Consider the following 21,923-nt stretch of genomic DNA (forward strand, 5'->3'; position numbering starts at 1 on the left):
TTTGACATAGCCCTAATTATTTTTTATCGAAGTATTGCGCTGCCGCTCCCATAAAAAGCTACTTCAAATTAGATGTGCGTCTGAAAATACGCTCAAGTGCGCCACACGCTGTTTTCTGAAGGAATTTACAGACCGCTGGCGCAACGTCGCTGTATGATTGGCTGGCAGAGTGATCCTTCCTCATTATTTTACCTCACGATGACGGTAAGATAATATTTCTTTGTTTTATGATTGTTTGGTACACCTAATTTACTGCTACTGAATAAGTGTTTATCTTAGAATCGGACAGTCACTTTTATTATAATCTTGGTCTGTCAATAGTTGTTTTTTTTATCTTATGATGCTAGCTCACTATCGGATTGTTAGTTGTAATTAGCCATCTAACGTAATTCTGAGAAAAAAGCTTGCATTGCACCCATTCTGAATTAAACAAATAATTTTAAATCTAGTAACCTTAACTGCTTAAAAACAGTGTTAATTTAATTAAGAAAATTATTACTGATGAAAATGTTCATCAGGTGAAGGCTTTTTTTGTGTCAACAATGACAAAGCAGGGTTGCTAACTCTCACAAATTGTGCTTGAGAAACACATGCATTGATTATTACGCCCAAGACAAACATGCAGATCAACCGTTTTTGTTATGAATTGTATCCTAATTTCCGTTATTATGTATAGCCTACTACAATTAGTGTAGTATTTAAGGTTAAATGGAGAAAAGGGTTTTTAAATTCAATGCAAAGAGGCAAATTAAAGTCATTTTGTGGACCAGAAAAATAATAATTTCCATTTGCAATGCCATTATTTACACACTCTAATAAATATACATGTATCTAGTCTAGTTGCTCAAAAGAGTATTGCAGGTCATAACTGCTTACTTATTTTTAGGTTTTGCATTTGAATAAATATTTAGACAAGATCAAACACTAGATTTTAAAATGATACATTTTAAAAAGATACTCGTATAAGCACACACAAGTTAATATTAATTAATGCAAGAAAATACTGAATTTAACCCAAGAACAGTAAGTACAGTAGGCCTATTCATGTGAATTGATAGTGAATCAAGAGATCGAAATTGATTAATGGTCATCAGCATCGTAATCGTATCAAATTCTTTCTATTTTTTCCCTCTTGTAGAAACAAAATTGTGACAAAACATATATTTATTGTAGTCTCTCATTCACCACTATAAGTTTACCCAACTATGAAAACTTCCGCTAGAAAATATGAAAGGGTTATATCACTAGATTCCACATAAATTAGTTTTTTTAATGAAATAAAATGCCTACATGTGCACTGTTCAAAGTATATAGATTTTTATTTAATTTTACATATAGTAAATGCTCAGCTGCAAAAACATGTTCTGAAACACACAAAGTAAATGAAATTCACAAGTAAAGTAAATGAAATTATATTATTATATGAAATAAATAAATACAAATGTATATTATTGTTTTTTTTTTTTTTGGGTGGTGTGGGGTGGGGGGGGGGGCCCCCAAGAGCTTTGACACAATTCGAACACTGATCATTTCACATGAGAGTTTGAGTTTGTTGTCATGTGCATTGAAATGCTTATCTGCACTTCAGAACATTCAAAAAGCCCAGTCATTGGTCATGTGACATGCAAGAACCGATGTCATTTGGTGTGACTTTGGTGTATAAAAGGTGCCATTTTTCTGCTCCAAAAGAGGGAAAGATTTAATTTGCTATAGACTAAACAAAATGAAAACATTCACTTTGTCAAAACGTAATGTGAAACAAAATCGATTTTTTTTATATCGGGAGGAAGCATATTGACTTTTAAAATCGAGAGCAAATTGATTTGTCACACACAGGAAAACTAACATATATGGAATGTCAATCAGTCAAGAAGGAAAACATTTTAATTAGTTTGACCTCTTCAGATGAGCAGGGCACCGTGTGAAATTTGTTGTGGATGGAATATTTTTATTCCTGATCCAGCAGAGTGGCAACACTCCAGACATAGTGGATGGTATATGCACTTAAATATCCGCTCTAAAAGAACCATTTGAGACTGATGAACAGCACTGATATTCAGAAAGATGTGCCGACCCTGAGTTCACCGACTACATTAAACCCTTAACCTTGGAAAGAATATGCTTACTTGGTAATCTGGCACTTTTTCAAATGGACTACCGACTGCTGTTAATTAGAATCTAACCTGAAATGATTAATTGGCATAGAATGTCAGCATGTATCACTAATTTTCAATCAGACCGTGGAATTAGACTGTGAAAGGAATTTGTAAGAGGCCCTGAAGCCTTTCTGTCCACTATTATTTGTGCAGTCAGGGATATTCCCATGCGCATGGAGCCAGTTTAAAAATACCGGCAGGCGACAGTATTGAATCATTGTCTTGCTAGTGCTGTCTGTAAAAACGCTTCTATCGCTCTCATTTTTTGTCCTGTGTATTTTGTAGCCTCATGTTTTGGACCAATTGGAACGAGCAGCGCCCCAGTATCATGCGCTCCACTCTTGCAGGGAATAACATGAAAGTCATCATTAGTACCGATGTATTCACTCCTAACGGACTCACAATTGACCATAAAGCGGAAAAGCTGTATTTCTCTGACGGCAGCCTGGGCAAAATTGAACGCTGTGAATATGACGGCTCCCACAGATATGTGAGTATGACTCTTTCTCTTTTCGTGGTTTTTCACAGGACATTTCTTCAATTAAAATTGCTCTATAGTATTTATTAATCTAGGTTGATGCTAATTTCTAAACGTAGTCTTTTATAATTTATAAAATATGTCATTTTATGAATTTTATAAATTAAACTAAATCAATTAATTCTTTAAAAAAAAAAACAATTCCAATGTTAGTTGTAGGGGTGTGCAGTGCAGCTAATATCTGTAACTGTAACAAGCTGTAACAATGGAAGTGGATGGGGCTTTATCCGGAAGTTCGTACAATTATTTGAGAAAACTGAAAACCATTATGTCTGTGGTTTTATCTTTTTTCTTTGTAGTTATCACTTAACAATTATGTCTTTTATAACTGATAAAATAATATTTTTTATTATGATTAGAACATTTTAGCCAATAGCCTCATTTAGACAGTGCTTTTAGGTGTAATGTGGTTGTGCTTTTTTGGAGACCTGAGTTTAAGTCCCAGCTGGTGGGACCTTTCGTGATTAAAAAGTTCTTATTAAAAAAGTAATAATAAATGTTAATAAAAGTAAAATAGGAGGAATATATAACTCTGTGTATTGAGCAATGTCTATGTATATTTTTTTCTTTCTTTATTTGTTTCTTGTTGTTTAATAAAGTGATTTTGGTTTGTGGAAATAACAACCACCAGTTGAAGTAATTCCTACTAATTTTCTAAAACATAACCCTCAATTGGGTTTTGCAGCGGGTCACTACATCTAGATGATAATGACTTGATGACCACCCATAGATCAGGCAACCCTCTGGAGTTATTAGTGTCCACTGATGCTGGGTCCATTGACCCTTCACCAGATCAGTTTAATCGTAATGAATTATCCACTTTGAAGAAACATGACAAAGATTTAATTAGAGTTCCTCAACCTCCCAAGCTAAGCGCAGTAGTGGTAATGAAAGCTTATTTTGATACCCCTGCTGGGCTGTCCTATCAACTTGCCAATTAAACTGTGAAGAATTAAGCAAAACTAAATCAACATAGCTTTTGGCAAACTGCCTTGCCGTTGGAGTCTCCCAACTGGTTTTAGTGAAGGGGTTCGTGTGGTGAAACTGAGTGGAAGCCTAACGGTATGCATGGTTAGACTTTCTCTGCTGAAACACAATATGTGGTGCCATCATTTATATCATATCCACACAAAGAGGACTATTATTATAGATGTAAATTTTTTGTAATGCCCATCTGAACTGAGGGCTAATGCACATGGCTATAGTTGTTAGCCAAAAACTCTATTTGACTATTTGATCAGATAAACAGAGATAATTAGTGCTGGAGCATAACGCTTGCACCCCTAAATTTAATTCTGAATCAATATGCTCTATCAAAAACCATCTGGCATGCTCCTCATCCACCCACCCCCTTCGGATCTCCAGTTGTTGTTTGCTCAAGCTGGGCTCTCTTAATCAACACCTGTCCTATTTTTCCCACCATGGTGGCAAGGCTAATGTGATCATGGCTACATGCGTGTTGGGTCTCCGGAGCTGTGGGACATCCTCCTGCCCCACAGGCCGGAAACTCCCAGGAGGAGTCGTGTGATGTATATCTGTGTCCGTCACCATGCCACCTGCATTAACACTTACAGGATCTGGGCTAAACTGGCTGCTGGGCGATTATTTAAAGCACGTGTCCTCTACCTACACTTTAGTTTTGGTCCCCTCAAAGAGACTTTCCAGTGGTCCTCAAAGTGTGTTTTTGTCCCTTGTTTTTAATTGTAAGCTATTGGTTTGATCCTTGTGTAAGAGGATGGCCAAAAGATATTGTTTTTACTATTTTTTTGCAGTGACTACTAATAATGGTGAATATCTTGACAACAGAGTGGCTGAAATTTGAGGGGGTGCATGATATATCAGTAGTACCGTACCATATTAGAAATTTCTTTTCATTTATGTTTGGATTGCTTTTGTGATCATCTAACACTCATTTAAAGTTATGTTTTAAAAACCCTAGTCATGTGTAAGACACTTGAATGTAATCTTTATAACAGGAATTTTATACAGCAAGTATGCTTTCAATTGATCTAAAGTGACGTTAAATACTTTTAGATTGTTACAATTAGTTCTATTTCTACAATTTGTAATTTTGAACTTACTATTAAAATTTAAAAAAAAGTTATTTTACATTGTAATAGTATTTCACAGCATTACTGTTTTAACTGTATTTTTGCTCAAATAAATGCAGCCTTGTTGAGCATAAGAGACTTCTTTCAGAAACCTTAATAGGTAACACATTACAATAAGATTCATTAGTTAACATTAGTTAACTACTTTAGTAAACATGTACTAAGAATGAACAATACTTCTACAGCATTTATTCATCTTAGTTCATGGAAATTTCAACATTTTTTAATGCATTATTAAAATCAAAAGTTGTGCTTGTAAACATTAGTTAATGCACTGTAAATTAACATGAACAACTAACTATGAACAACTGTATGTTCATTAATTAACATTAACAAAGATTAATAAATACTGTAATAAATGTATTGTTCGTTGTTTACTCATGTTAGTTATTACACTAACTAACATTAACTAATGGAACCTTATTGTAAAGTGTTACCCTTTAATATATACAGGACTTAAACAACACACTCACAAATATTATAATGTATATAATACATGTTAGCAGACAAATATATATCAAATATATAATCTGAAAGTAAATGCTCTGTACTTGATCCTCTGTATTTGTTTTAAGTTATCTTAAGGTCAGGGCCTGGCACATTTTTTGGACTTGCTATCCACGGAAACTACATTTTTTGGTCTGACTGGACTCGGCGGGCTGTGCTACGGACCAACAAGTTCACTGGAGGAGATACTAAAGTTCTCAGGGCTGATATTCCCCACCAGCCAATGGGAATTATAGCAGTTGCCAAAGACACTAATAATTGTAAGTATATTAAAAAAAATAAAGATTGGGCTCTAAGAGTGGCCTCTGAAACTTTCATAAATGTGTTGCATGCATTGAATTCACATCTTTCACTGGCACTGCCACTTTTTGATTTCTAAGGAATAGTAGGAATGATAAATTAGAGTGGACTTTTTTAGTAACCAAGCAAACTAAATTGGAGACATAATTAATTTAAAAAAGTATCCTTGAGTCACAGAGGATGCTCTGAACTGTCGCAGATGTGAAAAGTAGGACGTTTGGAAATCGGTTTAAGAGACTCCCAACGGTTTCTGTTTGTGAGCCTGCTGTGAGGGGTTTTCTCCTCTCATTTGTTTGATCATGCCATATTATTGCAGCTGTCTGCACTGAACCATTTTTACCTAAGGAATGTTACCAGTCAGCACTGCCAGAGAGAGATGTGTTCGTTCGAAGACAGATGTGAGGATAACTGCTGTTGTGATCAACAATGTGATCTTCTTACAGAAAACTTTCTCTCCAATTCTTTCATCTGACACTGTGCCAAGTTAATACACCACCTTTGATTTTTGATATTCATTTCCATATTCATGCTTAGTCACAGCACAATGAGTTAGAGATGCTGGAGGCTCTTCATAGCTATGGGTGCTTCATACAGCTCCCAGAGGGGCAATGTTCTGTATTCATAACATTTCCTGAAAGTCTGGATGTTTATTTAAGTTATTTGGTCAGTCTGATCATTTTTTTTTTCATTATAAATTACCTGCATAATAATTTGAGTAAAACTTGCAGAATGTCTATTTGATTTGTCCTCTTTTCTTTCCTCTTTAATGACAGCAGTCAGGCAGCATAAACTGAAAACCTGTACTCAAGCATGATTTGTGATCTATTTAAAGAGCACATTGTGCTTTAATGGAAGTGAGAACATTTGAAGTCTGTTTAAATTGAAACTAAAATGTGCACCATAAAAATGTTGTTATTTGAATTAAAAATAATAACTTAAACTGAAATAAAGTATAGAAACTTTTCCGCTAGTTGCAGACGCAATATTTTTCTTTTTAAATTTGCTTAACTAGATGTACTAAAATAACTAAAACTAAAATAAAAATGAATAAAAACTATATACTGTACACTCTAAAAAAGCACACTATGTACTGTATCTATTTTGGATTTATTTTTAACATTATATATACAACACAACAAAATGATTCAAATTAAATGTAAAAACAAAAATGAAAAGGCAAATAGTAAATATAAAAATAAAAACTATTTCAAAAATTGTAAAACTGTAGAGTTTTCTTCTTCTGTTTTCAGTAAGATTACACTTACGTTTTACCTTTTTAATAACTTTTTTGTTTTGCTTAAGAATTGCACTTTCAGTGTATAAGCCCCTGATGTACTGCATTTGTCAGTGTACAGTATTTTAATAGTCAGCTTTTTAAAAAAACAAAACAAAAAATAAAAACTGTTTTTTGCTCAAAGTTTTGTGGATTGCTCACTTCAAAAACTTTGGAATGACTTTTCTCTGTGTTCTTGTTTGTATGCTATTTTGTTATTGTTATTTAGCCTTTTTATATATGCTCAGAGCACTGTTGTGATGGTACGTGATGTTCCCTTGTCCCTGTGTTTCAGGCGAACTATCTCCATGCAGGGTTCTGAATGGTGGCTGTGGTGACCTGTGTCTCCTTACTCCAGATGGCACAGTCAACTGCAGCTGCCGAGGAGAGCGGATACTGCTCGATGACAACAGATGTGTGTGTAAGTTTTGCCACGCTTCCCTCAGACTCTCAGGGAATATGAGTCCCTCCATCTCAGAAAGATGTGAAATTACTTGGATTCATTCATTCCAGCATATGTATATATCGGTATGGCTATTGCTTAGACCTAGGGTTAGTGAACTTTTCCTGTACCATTTATGCTACAGACTTGAATGATACATCAAAACTTGTGGCTTATTAAAAAAAGGTGCTCTATTGGACTAATGGCATGATGCTAATTTTTGTTTCATATATTATTTATTGAAAAAATTAATTAAAACACATTTGACTTGAATACATATATTCTATGATGAGCATTTTTAAATTTATGAATTAAAATGAATTTATTTTATGTTTTATTGGGGTGGGGGGTAGTTCATCTTGTAAAATGTAGCGTTATTCCCTTAAAAACACTGGTGTTAATTAATTATTAATTTGTGATAATTGTATAAAAATGTAATTCATTTACTTTAGATTAAGTAGATTTTTTTCATTTTGTGCTCACTTTTATAGCCAAAACGTCCTCTTGCAACATCCACACTGAGTTTGAGTGTGGAAATGGGGAATGTATAGACTACCAGCTAACATGTGATGGAACTGCCCACTGCAAAGACAAGTCAGATGAGAAAATGCAATATTGTGGTAAGTAGCCAATCACAATGCTTTGTTGTATGTACTCCCCGCTCCCACATCATGAAAGCAGTAAGCATGCAGAATTGGTTTAAGGTGGCAGTTCCATTCCCTGAGGCTTCAACCTAATAAAATGAGCTGTTTCTCCTTACTGCTTTCAACCAGAGGAGCAAATGGGAATAAGCCAGAGCAACAGAAAGAGTAAATAAGATATATATATGTATGTGTACAGTGCCCTCCATAAGTATTGGAACAGTAAAGACAAAATTGTTCTGTTTGCTGTGGAGTCAAGAAATCTGTAAATATGATTAAAATATGAATATGAGAAAAAACTACAGAATGTCACATTTTATTATTGGGTGATTCAACACAAAGATGTTTTACCAGCTAAGAAGATCAGCACTTTTAGAGTTTCATCTCCCTATCTGATGTGAGCATAAGTATTGGAACAGTTGCCTCACAGGTCTTTCTAAGTGTTCACCTGTGTCCTGTTGCATTAATTCTTCAGATATTAAAAGCAGGGAATGTGTCTCATCAGTTATATCCATTGCTTGCATTCGATGATGACACACACAAACCAGGATGAAGACGAGGAAGCCGACTCTGAAAGAAAAGCAAGCAATTTGGATGCTTAAAGAAAAAAGGAAGACAATTAGAACTATAGGAAAAACAAAGGGCATGTAGAAATCAAGAGTTTGGAAACTACCAGCGACATCAGCAACCAACGACGACCTGATTGGCTGAGAAAAACAACAGTAGTTGATGAAAATGAACCAGTAAAAAGCCGTGAAAATTAACCCTAAAATACGTCTGTAAAATCACCGGCAACCTCCAGAAAGCTGAGGTGATGCTCTGTCAATCTACAGTCCGTAGGAGAATTTGACACAGAATTACAGAAGCTACACAGCAAGACGCAAACCTCTGATCAGCACCAAAAATAGAAAGGCAAGATTCTTCACAAATGTGAGCCAGTAGAGTTTTAGAACTGTGTTGATGGACCGATGAGACAAAGATTAACCTTTATCTAAGTGATTGGAAAGCAAAAGTGTGGAGAAAAAAAAGGGAACTGCAAATGATCCAAAGCATACAACCTCATCTGTAAAGCTTGGTGGAGGTGGCGTCATGGCATGGGCAAGCATGGCTGTCTCTAGAACAGCACCTCTTAATTTTAATGATGACTTAATGTATGATCGCAGTAGAAGAATGAATTTGGAAGGGTACAAAATCATCTTGGCTACCAACATTCAAGAAAATGCCACCAAACTCATTAGAAAGCACTTCATATTGGATCAGGACAATGACCCAAAACACCCTGCCAGTTCAGTCAAGGACTTTATCAGGGCAAAGAAATTTAAAGTCTTAGATTGCCCAAATAAATCTCAAGATTTACATCCGATTGAACATTAATTTCACCAGCTGAAGAGGAGACTAAAGACAGAAACTCCCCAAAACAAGCAACGGTTGGAATTGGCTGCATTAAAGGCTGGAGAAAAGCATTTCAAAGCATAAGACCAAGAGTCTGGTGATGTCTGTTGGTTGCAGACTCACTGCTCTGATTGCATGCAAGGGATCTGCAACTAAATATTAGCTTTTAATCTTTTACATCTGCCTTGAATTCAACTGTTCCAATACTTGTGCTCACATCAAATAGTGGGATGAACTCTAAAAGTGCTTTCCTTTTTATTTGGTAAAACATGTTTGTGTCGAAAGACCTAATAATAAAATGTGCCATTCTGTAGTTTTGTCACATATTCATCTTTTAATCATATTTGCAAATGTCTTGACACAGCAGAGAAAGCAATTTTGTCTTTACTGTTCCAATACTTATGGAGGGCACTGTATATATGTTTTTTGCCCTGATATAAAAAATTTGCTGTGCCGTTGCTTTCCATATCACTAGACAACAGGAGCTGCCGAAAGGGTCATCGTCCTTGCTACAACAGGCGTTGTGTGGCTAACAATCACTTTTGTGATGGAATCGACGACTGTGGGGACAACTCAGATGAGGCATTTTGTAACAGTGGGTATCTTGTCTGGGAATATTATTATTTTGACATTTTGCATATAAATTTCACTTAAGGAAGTTATTTATTTTTTGCAGTCTATAAAAGAAAATAGGCAGCAAAAAAATATATTGAGCCGCTAGTATATTTCAGACCATGTTAGACCTCAAAAATGACACCCAATTTTCAAGCTGTGAAAGCATTTCACAAGTCATTTTCCTTGGAGCGATCTGGAAGGCTCTGTTATCATCAGTGAATTGGGTGCATATCATACAAATATCAGCGTGCAATATTTCATTCATTTAAGCGCACATCCAGATGCCTTAGTCTCTCTGCTCTCAGTGTAAATGAAGTGTCTCTGTTACAGATGTCACGTGTGCTGCGTCTGAGTCATCCTGTCAAGATGGAACTTGCATACCAATATCCTCCTGGTGCAACCAGGTCATCGACTGCGCCGATGCCTCGGATGAAAAGAACTGCAGTAAGGCAGCGCTGCCTATGTTGCAAAGCAGCACACGTTCTCTTTATCCTACTGTAATAATCATTGCCTTGACGTATCAGACTATTATAGACTACAAATTTAAAGCATTCCTAGATAGAACTGAGGATAAATCAGTAAATTCTCATTAAAGGGACAGATCACCCAAAAATTGAAGAAAAAAATGTCCTCCCAAAATCTTTGACTTTCCTTCTTCAGTGGAACAGAAAAGGCACATTTTTAAAGAATATCCACACTTTCCTATATAATGAAATGGGGAAAATAAAATAAAATACACCAAAAAGTATTTTAAAAGGAACTGGAACTTCAGGACTATATTAAAATTAATGATATGATATGGTAGTCATTATTTTAGTTAAGTTAGGAAATTTTTAGTCTGAATTACTATAAGTTATTATTTACTGAAAATCACCTCCTTTGCTATAACTTTCAAATCAAATATGACAGCATTGACATCAATGACATTAGAGTCAATGGCATTTGGTAATGATGTTTTTGTACACTGCCTGACTTCTGATGTACATTTTGAAACTTTGGAGGAGGAAAGCTCTCATATGGCTTATTATGAATTCAAATATTCAAATATTATGAAATATTAATTCAATTTACTTACACAAAGCTGAGTTTTCAGCAGCTATTACTACAGTCTTGCAGTATCATATGGTCCTTCAGAAGTCATCCTTATATATTGATTAGGTGCTCAAGAAACATTTCTTATTGTTATCGATGTTGAAAACACGTGTGCTACTTAATGTTGTTGTGGAAACTGGGATACATTTCTTTTTCAGGATTCTTTGATGAATACAAAGTTCAAAAGAACATCATTTATTTGAAATAGAAATCTTTTGTAATATCATAAATGTGTTTACTATCCCTTTTGATCTATTTAATGTACCCTTGCTGAATAGTGTAGTTGAATTTTAATGATACTTCATTACTTTAATGGTGCTTTTTTGTACTTTTGGAAACTCAGCTCCATTCACTTTTATTACATTGTGCAAAAAGTGGCCTTGGTAATATTAAGAAAATCATCTTTTGAGAGTCATATGGACAGAAGTCATATTTGGTGAACTATTGTTTTAATTTTAATTATGGATTGTGTGTGCCTGCATGAATAATCATACAGCTTGAAATCATTTTGCATCGTCTGTTTTGCATCTCATGTGACCTAGATAACAAGGTCTTCCCCCTTATTTTCAGATAACACAGATTGTGGAGATTTTTACAGGATGGGAGTGGCAGAAAAGGTCTTCGTCAGTTGTAACTCCACCTCACTCTGCGTTCACCATTCCTGGCTGTGCGATGGAGCCAATGACTGTGGAGATTACGCTGATGAGAGGAACTGTCAGGGTAATGCTCAGTATAACTCTCCGTTTGTTAGCTTTGCAGCTTGAGGAAGCCAGGTTCCATTAAAATCAAATTAATTTAGTCGCAACACTATTTATGAAAGAGGTAATGAAGCAGAGGCAAGCCCCTGTCTTTTTATCCATTCTTGAAGAGCCTGAAAAAGGTGCAGAAGGCTGATGAGTAATTATTGGTGATTGTCAGACTTGCGAAGAGCAGACATTTAAACACTCGTGCAAACTGCGTTCCCTTCAAATCCGCTGATGCAAAGGTGACTTGAAAATTAGTCTTGGCAGATTTCAACTTATTGCTCATAGCGTGTCAGTGGTTTCAAATAGAAAGCAAAAGTGTAATTTGGCAGAGTAGACCTGTTTGAACGGAGATGCACTTTTAAACCCTTATAGTTCCATAGAGAATTGCAGCACATAAAGATTTCATCTGCCTGGGAGCGATTCTAGGGAGGGAATAATGACCCAAACAACCACTGGACCAAATTCTCACTACACTAAGCAAATTATGGACTTATTTATGCTCTCCATAATCAAACACGTATTTTCTCTGACTGCCGCAGTCTCCCACGGGCAGAAATGTGCAGAAGGCCACTTCGCCTGCCCTAGCGGGAACTGCATCTCCAGCGTGTGGCTTTGTGATGGGCAGAAGGATTGTGAAGATGGTGCAGATGAGTTCCAGTGTGGTAAGCATGACTGGTATTAGCCTCCCATTGCTTTCACTCAGCTTGATTTTTCATGTGGAGCGAGAGATTACGGCCCACCTCTTGAGATGAGTTTTGAATGCAAAAAACAATTCAGCTGCTAATACTGAGGTCAAAAGAAGCATTTTCAGCTGATAAAAACCAATCTTCATGTGTACCTGTGCCCTTGGAGGCTGACGTGCATGTATATAACTGGATCCCTCAAAGCATTTTCAATTCACAAAACGGTTGTATGAAATTCAAGTAGATAGATAGATAGATAGATAGATAGATAGATAGATAGATAGATAGATAGATAGATAGATAGATAGATAGATAGATAGATAGATCCTTTTCTGGAACTGAAAGGATGTTTTTCTCCTTAAGATGATGGAACATCTTTGCTCACCGTCAGCACTGTGAATAGAGATAGGATATCTGCAGATACAGCAAGAGAGCATCAGGCAGTCAATGAGAATCATGGGAATTTGATACCAATCTTCCCTGCTGTGACCCTTAATTTCATTATCCATGGTGTAACCCCAGGAGTGGACCACTCTAACTCTTTTGGCAGGTGGAGTCTGTCTAGAAGAGAACTGAAAGGGGGAAAAATAGCTTAGATATAAACGGTCATTTACTTTCCTCCTATCGCTATTTGCTATTTGTCTCTTTTGACACAACATAAATCCTGTTTTAAATCCATATATGAACTGAAATATTATTTTGTCAACTTTTAGAGGTGCACTAACATGTAGACATAGTCAGAGCTGACAGACATGTAATAAACGCCATAAAAAATAATTTTCATAGGGTGAGGCTGTTGCTCAACACAAAGAACAGAGATAGATGTGTCAGCTAGTTCTATATATTTGAGATGAAAGACGGCTAAAAGTGTGATTACACAACAAAAAAATACAGAAAACAATTATTCTGCTTTATTGCATCTTCAAGTAAAAATCACTCTGACAAAGACTGACATATTTATGGTGAGGGCTTGTAGAGTGTTTTTTTTTTTTTTTTTTTTTTTTTTTGAGAGCACAAGTAATATAAGTGCAATCTAGAGGTCTACAGCCAAGTCTGCTGAATTTAGAAATAAAGAAACCATCTCTAAAAGCATTCAGCTAGAGATGAGTCCTAAATTGTGGATGTCATTTTCTAAGCACTGTTATTTGTGGCTCTCAAACTCCTTTGTTAATAGACTCCTCCTGTCTGTGGAACCAGTTTGCTTGTTCGAAGAACAAGTGCATAGCGAAGCAGTGGCTCTGTGATGGTGAAGACGACTGTGGAGACGGGGTGGACGAGAGCGTGGATCTCTGCGGTACGCATGTGACCACTCCTTCCATTCTGTGTGACTGTAAATATTGTTTTTCTGTGCCCCAAAGGCAGCTTTTTGAATGAATTGAGTTTTTAAACAGGCTAAATTCAATGCAACTATAATAAATTAGGCAATTAGGAAAATAATGCAGTTAAATGCAATTAAATGCAAATGCAATTAAACACATTAAATACTTTTTAAAACTTGATAAGCAACACTGAACATCCAAATGTACGCTATGCATTTGTTAAAAAGCTTTTACAAATTACTGTGTGAATTCTCTAGATATTCAAGTAGGCTGTCATTTATAATCAATAGACCTGAGCAACAATTAATGGTGCATTGCTAACAAAATATTATCCAGGCTCGGTGACCTGTGCCCCAGGGTTATTCAGTTGTCCAGGCTCATACGCATGCGTCCCCAAGCGCTGGTTATGTGACGGGGAGAGAGACTGTCCCGATGGCAGCGATGAGCTTGCGGCGGCCGGCTGTGGTAAATATTCCTATCGATCTGTTTAAAATGTCTTCTGCATGTCAATGTGTTATTGATGAAAGCTCTCTTCAGGTGTTGTTCTAGCAGCGATGCAGGCCATTCATTATAATTGGCTATTTGATACGTGCTTAGGTCAGGATTTAAAAACTCAATGATATCCAAAGAATAAGATATTCTTAACCACAGGCACTTCATTAGCGTTGCGCTTTGTAACATGTGAGACTTTAGGCTGGATTTGGCAGATATGACTCGTATCCCAAGGTGAATAAAGTCTTAGTGGGAATTAATTAAGCTCAAGGTCCTGATGTTTACCCTGCAGCTCCAAATAACACATGTGATGAGAATTCCTTCAGATGCCTTAACAAAGGCTGCATTCCAAAGCGCTTTGTTTGTGACCATGACGACGACTGTGGAGATGGCTCGGATGAATCTGTTGAATGTGGTAAGCATCTTTCTTGAATTAATTGTTTATTTGCTTTTCTGTATTCCAAAAGTATATTTTCAGACTTAAGCTTAGAACAAGCTACAAACAGAGAAGCAGAGCCATTGAGAAATGCATTATTTTTTCCCCTTGTTTTTTAATCATTGGTCACTATAGTTACCTGCTTTCCCTTAAGGAATTTGTGAAAGCTAATTTTATTTATAAAGAAAACTGAATACCACAAAAAATCAACATTGAAATAGTAAAAATGTGCAGTATTGTAATGGAAAAATTGAGCCAATTTAATTTCTTTGTTAATTAAAGCTCTACAGTGAGCCTTAGGCTGCTCTGTGCTCGTATTATTTGTACTATACATTCTTAATTAAGAAGAACAGTTTCAAGAATAATCAGTACTTCAATTATTGGGGTTTTCTATTGTTTTAGAACAATTTTTACTTAAAACTGAAACATCTGTGGGCTTTTTGATGGAGAACTTGGGCCCTGGTCTTCACAACATGAAAGGACAGCCTCTCCACAGGACATCATCTGTGTTCATACACCCTCACAATTTATTGCACCAGAACTTATTGAACCAAAGTTAAAATATGAAATAAAAAGTCTGGGAAATTATTCATAACAAAAGAGATTCAAAGAGATATTCTCATTAGCTCTTAAAAAGTCTAACCCAAGACATCTGTGGATTATTTTATTGAAAAGAAACATCGCATACCTTTGTGTTTCATGTTCATCTTCAAAGTTCATTCAGAAATGTACATTCTGTCATAATTTACTAACACATCATGTCATTAATATATATATATATATATATATATATATATATATATATATATATATATATATCTATCTTCAAAGTTCATTCAGAAATGTACATTCTGTCATAATTTACTAACACATCATGTCATTATATATATATATATATATATATATATATATATATATATATATATATATATGTATGTATATATATGTATGTGTATATATGTATATATGTGTATATATGTATATGTATGTATATGTATGTATGTGTATATATGTATATATATGTATATGTATGTATATATATGTGTATATATGTATATGTGTATATATGTATATGTATATGTATATGTATATGTATATGTATATATATATATATATATATATATATGTATATATATATATATATATATATATATATATATATATATATATATATATATATATATATATATATATATATATATATATATATATATATATATATATATATATGTATATATATATATATATATATATATATATATATATATATATATATATATATATATTAGCTTTGGAAAACAAAATGTATTTTATCCTAATTTATTTATCAGAATATGTACAAAAGTGTATGACATTTCAGTCTGGAGATCCAGAAGGTACTTCATGTTCTCAAGTCAAGTGGACGACCTTTTATAGTAGTTTTGTGGTGCTTTTTTGTTCTTTTTTGGAGCCTGACAGTATAAATTGCTGAACACTTTAATTGTAAAATGATCAGCTTGGACACTCAACTAAATATCTGCTTTTGTGTCCCACGGAAGAAAAAATAATCACACTCATTTTAAAAAGATTTTGTGTGTGAGCTATCCCTTTAAGATCTGTTTGGTAGCAAAGTGTGTCACTATGCTGACAGTCCTCACCCTTTACACAGTATACCGCTCATGTGGGCCGGATGAGTTCCGCTGTGCTGATGGCCGATGCCTGCTCAGTGTCCAGTGGGAGTGTGATGGTTACCCAGACTGCCGTGACCACTCTGATGAGCTGCCCCTCAACCTCAAATGCCTGGCTGCAGGTAATGGCCCAACAGAGCCGTGCCTGAAATATGTTTGACTGATGGATGTGGGGCTTACTGAACATCTGAGGGAATACAAGTGGCCAAGGAACATCATGGATAAAAGCAGAGGGCTGAAGTGCATAACTTTAACCTGCGGGGATGGCATGTTTTCAGCTGAGCGTATCAAGCATTTATTAAAAAAAACCTAAAAAAAAACCTTGCACTTACTGGCAGTTGCAGGGTGCTTGAAATAACATTTGACTTTTGTTGGATTGCAACTTGTATGCCCTCTAGCTTTGTAGAGTTACAGCCATCCAACCATTCATGCTTTGTCCAAAAGCATTTTTACATTTTCAGCTTGGTTTTCAACACTACAAGTCTTTATTTTTTGTATTGCTTTGTACTTTTTCTTAATTTGTTTCCTTTGTTTTCACTTTCTTCTTTTATATCTAGAGAGCTTATGCAACAGTTCCTTTTTCATGTGCTCAAATGGCCGCTGTATATCTGAGAAGAGTTTATGTGACCTGAAAGATGACTGTGGAGATCGCTCGGATGAGAAAAACTGCAATGTCAATGAATGTCTCAACCGTCGTGTCAGCGGCTGTACGCAGGATTGCCAGGACTTACCAGTGGGATACAAGGTTGGTCAATAATATATTTATACATCGTATTTTAGGCTTTCATTTTAAATCTTTACAATATAGTGTGATTAAAATAATTATTAAAATAATTTGTATATTGTAAATACATTATTTATTTAAAAAAATACATAACAAATATAATGAATTAGATTGAAATACATTTTAGATAATTTGGCGCTTCATTTTTTTATTTTTTTTATTTTTTTTTTGATCCTGCTTTGTTAAAGGACATATGCTTAATCATCAAGTTGTTGTCATTAGTGTCACTACATATTTAAGATTTTTGTGTCCCACAAGGCTTTTTTTTCCCCCAGAAGTCCCTTAAGGCCTTTTTTTTACCAGAAGTGAAAAAAAAATGGTCCAGCCAAAGCTTGCTTCTCCTAACACTTATGCAATATTCACAAGGTGATTTGTCTTTTAGAATACAGTATAATACTTTTTTACAAGCTACAACATGTTTTTAGCTTGAAAATTTTCCAGAATCAATAACTTTTGATGGAGAGAATTTAATTTTATTAGTAATTCCGTATCATGGTTGAATTGCAGTCATGCATTTCCTCACAAGCTATTTGTACAGCATCAATTATATTATTGCAGTAAATTTTTGGACATTATATTATATTAAATATATTAAAAGTATATTTAAGCAAAAGTAAGACAATTACAAGGCTCAGACCTTATTTTAAGGTCCAATTCTTGCTATTAACAAACCATTAACTATGACTTTTGCCTCAATAAACTCTTAATTTGCTGCTTATTAATAGTTAGTAAGGGTTACGTGTAGGTATTGGGTAGGATTAGGGATGTAGAATATGATCATGTAGAATACAGTATGTGCTTTATAAGTGCTCATAAACAGCCAATATGTTAATAATAGGCATGCTATTAAGCAACTAGTTAATGGTGAGAATGGTCTCTGTACTCAAGTGTTACCAATTACAAGTTGTGAACAGTATTATTCAGTCTTCTGCAGAAATACATGTGTATTTCTTGTGCTTAGATATGTTAAATGGAAAGAGCAAGAAAGATATTTAAAATCTTAGACTTTTTTTATTTGTCATGCAGTTGCCATATTACAAATAATAGGAAGTGTTTTTTTTTTTTTTTTTTTTGAAAATCTTTCTTAAGGGATATATATAAAATCATTCATGTCTTATTTCATGTGACTTCAGGTTTCCCACAAATGTGACTGATTAATTGCTTTGCAGAACCTACTGTGTTTTTTGTTTCAGCAACATCTTTTCACTGAACTACTTTGGCAAACATTTAAAGAACAATGATTTGTCCCAGTTTTGCTTCATTGGTACTTAATTGGCATACTCAGATCAAGTTTAAATAAAGGATTGTGCCTTCTGGAGCTTTCTAGAGGTGTACCTTAAGGCCGGGACACACCAAGCTGACTTCAAAGAACTAGTGGCGACGAAAGCCAACGGTGTTGTCGCCTCGCGTTGGCAGTGTCGCTCCAAAAAGCAGTGCTGGAACACAGCGCACAGACTACAGCCGACGGCAAACTAACATGTGCGTTCTGCACATGCGTGAGAGGAACAAGCTGTTCATATCAGCAGCTATTAATAGTATATATTCGTCATTCAAAAGGAGAAACCGAAACAAAGATATACGAGATAAATGCAGATATACGAAATGTAAACAAAGCAGCGCTTGCTTACCATTTTGAATATCAGTAACGTAAATAACTTTAGTCATTTTAAGCAGCTCATGCTGTTATGAAACCTTCACGTATAACAAATGATTGGGAAAGATCACGTAACATTTAAACAGCCTTCTGTCTGTACCGCCTTCATTCACATGCTTGTTTTCATCACTTTCGCTTTAATTCTCGGCACTGACTTGTTCACTAAACTGAACATCCAATCAGAGCTCTCTCTCTCGCAGACGGCCCGACGCCGATCGAACATGTTGAATCGGGCAAACCCGACGATGTGAGCCCGACGAGAGCCGACGAGTGGAACACACCAAACAAACTAGCCCGACCATCGCGCACCGTTGACACGACGATGGCAAACGGCCAATCATCAGCTTGGTGTGTCCCGGGATTTAAAAAGGGAGAATTAGCTGAATCTCTAGAGTTACAGACCCTACTGATTGGCAAACCAGGTGTCAGCAGCCCCATGCTCACATGACCTGTGATCACCAGAAGTGTTTGGAGACAGTGTCATTCTCTGGCAGATTTCTAACCGGTCACCCAAAAAATCAATAAAGACATCACAGATACTGTAGGTTCTGTAGCTGAGTCAAATCCTGTAGGTAAAGAGTCTGACCTCATTCACTTTGGTATAAATGAAGGAATGTTAAGAAAAGCCTTTCAGGTTACAGACTGAGCAAAGAACATATCAGGAGTAATCCAATAAGCTACAATGTGACAGATTTGTATAATTTGAAAAGGCTTAACATGAATGTTTGTGATTTCATCATTATCAGTAAAACGCCAGCACTTTTGTTCTGGTGCAACTTTTAAACCAAATTTAAATTTAAATTTATTTTATTTATTTATTTATTTATTTATTTATTTATTTATTTTAAGGAAATTATTTATTTATTTATTTATTTATTTATTTATTTATTTTAAGGAAATAACAGTAATACTTTTTTTTTTTTTTTTTTAGTGAGATTAGTGAGACTAATTTGGAACGATGATGGCACAATTTTCATTTTTAATTATGGGTATAAGTTTGTAAAATGGCACTGAAATCAAGTGGAATTTTGCAGAGTGGTTTCTTTTTATTAATAGCAGTTTCCTGCTATTTGAATCAGAACATCTCAAATATCATTTTTTCAACAATGTGTCTAGTGTAAGTGCTGGCCAGGATTTCACCTGAAGAATGATGGGAGAACATGTGTTGATATTGACGAATGCTCCACCACGCTACCTTGCAGCCAGAACTGCACCAACACTTACGGTTCCTTCAAGTGTTTGTGTGTAGATGGCTATGAAGCTTCCAGAAAAGACCCCAACAGCTGCAAGTCTCTTTCAGGTAAATAACATTTAATGAATTCTCCCCCAGAACTTGATTATTTCAGGCTTTGTTAACTTGACAGTTGTCCGGCTCCATCACATCAAGTCACCTTTAAATTTCTCACAGTTGAAGAACCCTTTCTTATACTTGCTGATCTTCATGAAATCAGAAAATTAAGTGTCGATGGATCCAATTACACTCTACTGAAACAGGTAAATCTCTATATCAACTGTTTTCTAATTACATGCTCTTATTTATTGTTTATTTTCATATCACACTTTATTGAAAGGCTGTCCATGTAATCTGCAGAGTCGTGACTGTTGTACTGACACATGAAATTGTTATTGGACTTCTGAGACCAGATCATAAGATAACAATGCTTTGTTTGTAAAAGCCTAATAGAGGACCAATTAAGCTGTGGTGACAAGACTGTGATTACAGCAGTGTCTATTGTCTCCTATGCCCTTTGAAAACACTAATTGAAGTCATTAACTAGTGTCCCGGCTTGGTGGAGCTTCACATGAAAGAATTAAAAACAGTCCTTCTGCTGCTGGTCTTGAAAGTGAGGAATACTGTATATATGTTACATTTAATGTCAGTTAATCTAATTAACGTCAGCAAAGCCAATTAATTTGGAGATTATAACACTTAACAATAATGAATTAACCTTAACCATTAATGAATTAATTGACACTCTGACATTAAATATTATACATATTCTGACATGCAAAATCAGTCCAAAATAGTTCTAAATAACAAAAAAAAAGAGTTCAAAAACCAGTTACAAATAATCCAAAAATAAAACAAAAATATATTCTACACCGAAATTAATAATAATTTTAATTCTACAGGATAAGCCAAGATTAAAAAAAAAAAATAAGTAAATAATCAAAAAAAAGTTAATTTTATTTCAGCATTTATTTCAATCTATTTTGCTATCACTAATAGTATTTCCTATATAGTATGTCAGCATTACATTGATCATCAACCTGGTGTTTGGTTATTAAAATATCCATTTCAGTTGACCACTACAAATTTTAGCCTTTATTTTGAGGTTCTACATCACTGGTGGTACTTTGTTTGCAAAGATGAAAAGTAATTTTGGTAACACTTTATTTTGATGGTCCCTTTTGAACATTCTGTTGACAATATATAACGTTGCACCTACATGTCTACTAACTCACATTAGAGTATTAGTAGACTTTATGCTTAATATCTGTTAACTCTTTATTGTGATTGTCTCCAAACAGACATTCTACTGACTAGAAGTAATTTTGCAAGTACGTCAACTTATTCTAACCCTAACCCTACCAGTCTACTAATACTCTACTAACACTCTAATGAGAGTTAAGGTGCACCATTATATATAGTTTTGCATATTCAAGAGCTTGTCTGATACAACAAGTTTGGCGCACATTATAAATGGCTCGATGAAATGTCATTTTGGCATTATATGTAACTGCCATTTCTGATTGGCATAGTGTAAGTTGAGTTTCCTTGTGCTATTATCCACAGATGGTGTCATTAGAGGCCTAGTCATTACCATCGAAATGATTATTCAAAATGAGGCTGTCATCCAGGGGAATTTCTATAGGGCTCTCGGAAAACTCTCCCCTTTATGGAGTAGTCTCATCAGCAATCATTCAATTTCATTTATTCCATTTTGTTTAATAAGAGTGAAGGAAGGAAAGCTTTTGCACTTAAATATGAGTGGCCCCTGTGGCCTCTTCCCGACAATGGAGGTCTTTGTTGACCTCATACTAGCATAGTGCATGATCTCGTTTGCTCTGTGG

General features: G+C 35.1%; 1 protein-coding gene across 1 annotated transcript in view; it reads left to right on the forward strand.

Moving 5' to 3' along the window:
• The window catches only part of LOC109095779 (low-density lipoprotein receptor-related protein 1B-like), a 281,776-nt gene that overhangs the window by 214,617 nt on the left and 45,236 nt on the right, over positions 1-21,923 (forward strand). Inside the window, exons 43-57 of the mRNA XM_042764066.1 lie at positions 2,442-2,650; positions 5,381-5,572; positions 7,181-7,306; positions 7,819-7,947; positions 9,836-9,955; positions 10,306-10,419; positions 11,638-11,787; positions 12,353-12,475; positions 13,671-13,790; positions 14,152-14,280; positions 14,600-14,722; positions 16,392-16,532; positions 16,968-17,155; positions 19,965-20,148; positions 20,257-20,342. Coding sequence (XP_042620000.1) covers positions 2,442-2,650; positions 5,381-5,572; positions 7,181-7,306; positions 7,819-7,947; positions 9,836-9,955; positions 10,306-10,419; positions 11,638-11,787; positions 12,353-12,475; positions 13,671-13,790; positions 14,152-14,280; positions 14,600-14,722; positions 16,392-16,532; positions 16,968-17,155; positions 19,965-20,148; positions 20,257-20,342 — 2,134 coding nt within the window. The remainder of the gene's footprint in view (positions 1-2,441; positions 2,651-5,380; positions 5,573-7,180; positions 7,307-7,818; positions 7,948-9,835; positions 9,956-10,305; positions 10,420-11,637; positions 11,788-12,352; positions 12,476-13,670; positions 13,791-14,151; positions 14,281-14,599; positions 14,723-16,391; positions 16,533-16,967; positions 17,156-19,964; positions 20,149-20,256; positions 20,343-21,923) is intronic.

This window comes from Cyprinus carpio, chromosome A9 (assembly GCF_018340385.1).
Source record: "Cyprinus carpio isolate SPL01 chromosome A9, ASM1834038v1, whole genome shotgun sequence".
Classification (NCBI taxonomy): Eukaryota; Metazoa; Chordata; class Actinopteri; order Cypriniformes; family Cyprinidae; genus Cyprinus; species Cyprinus carpio.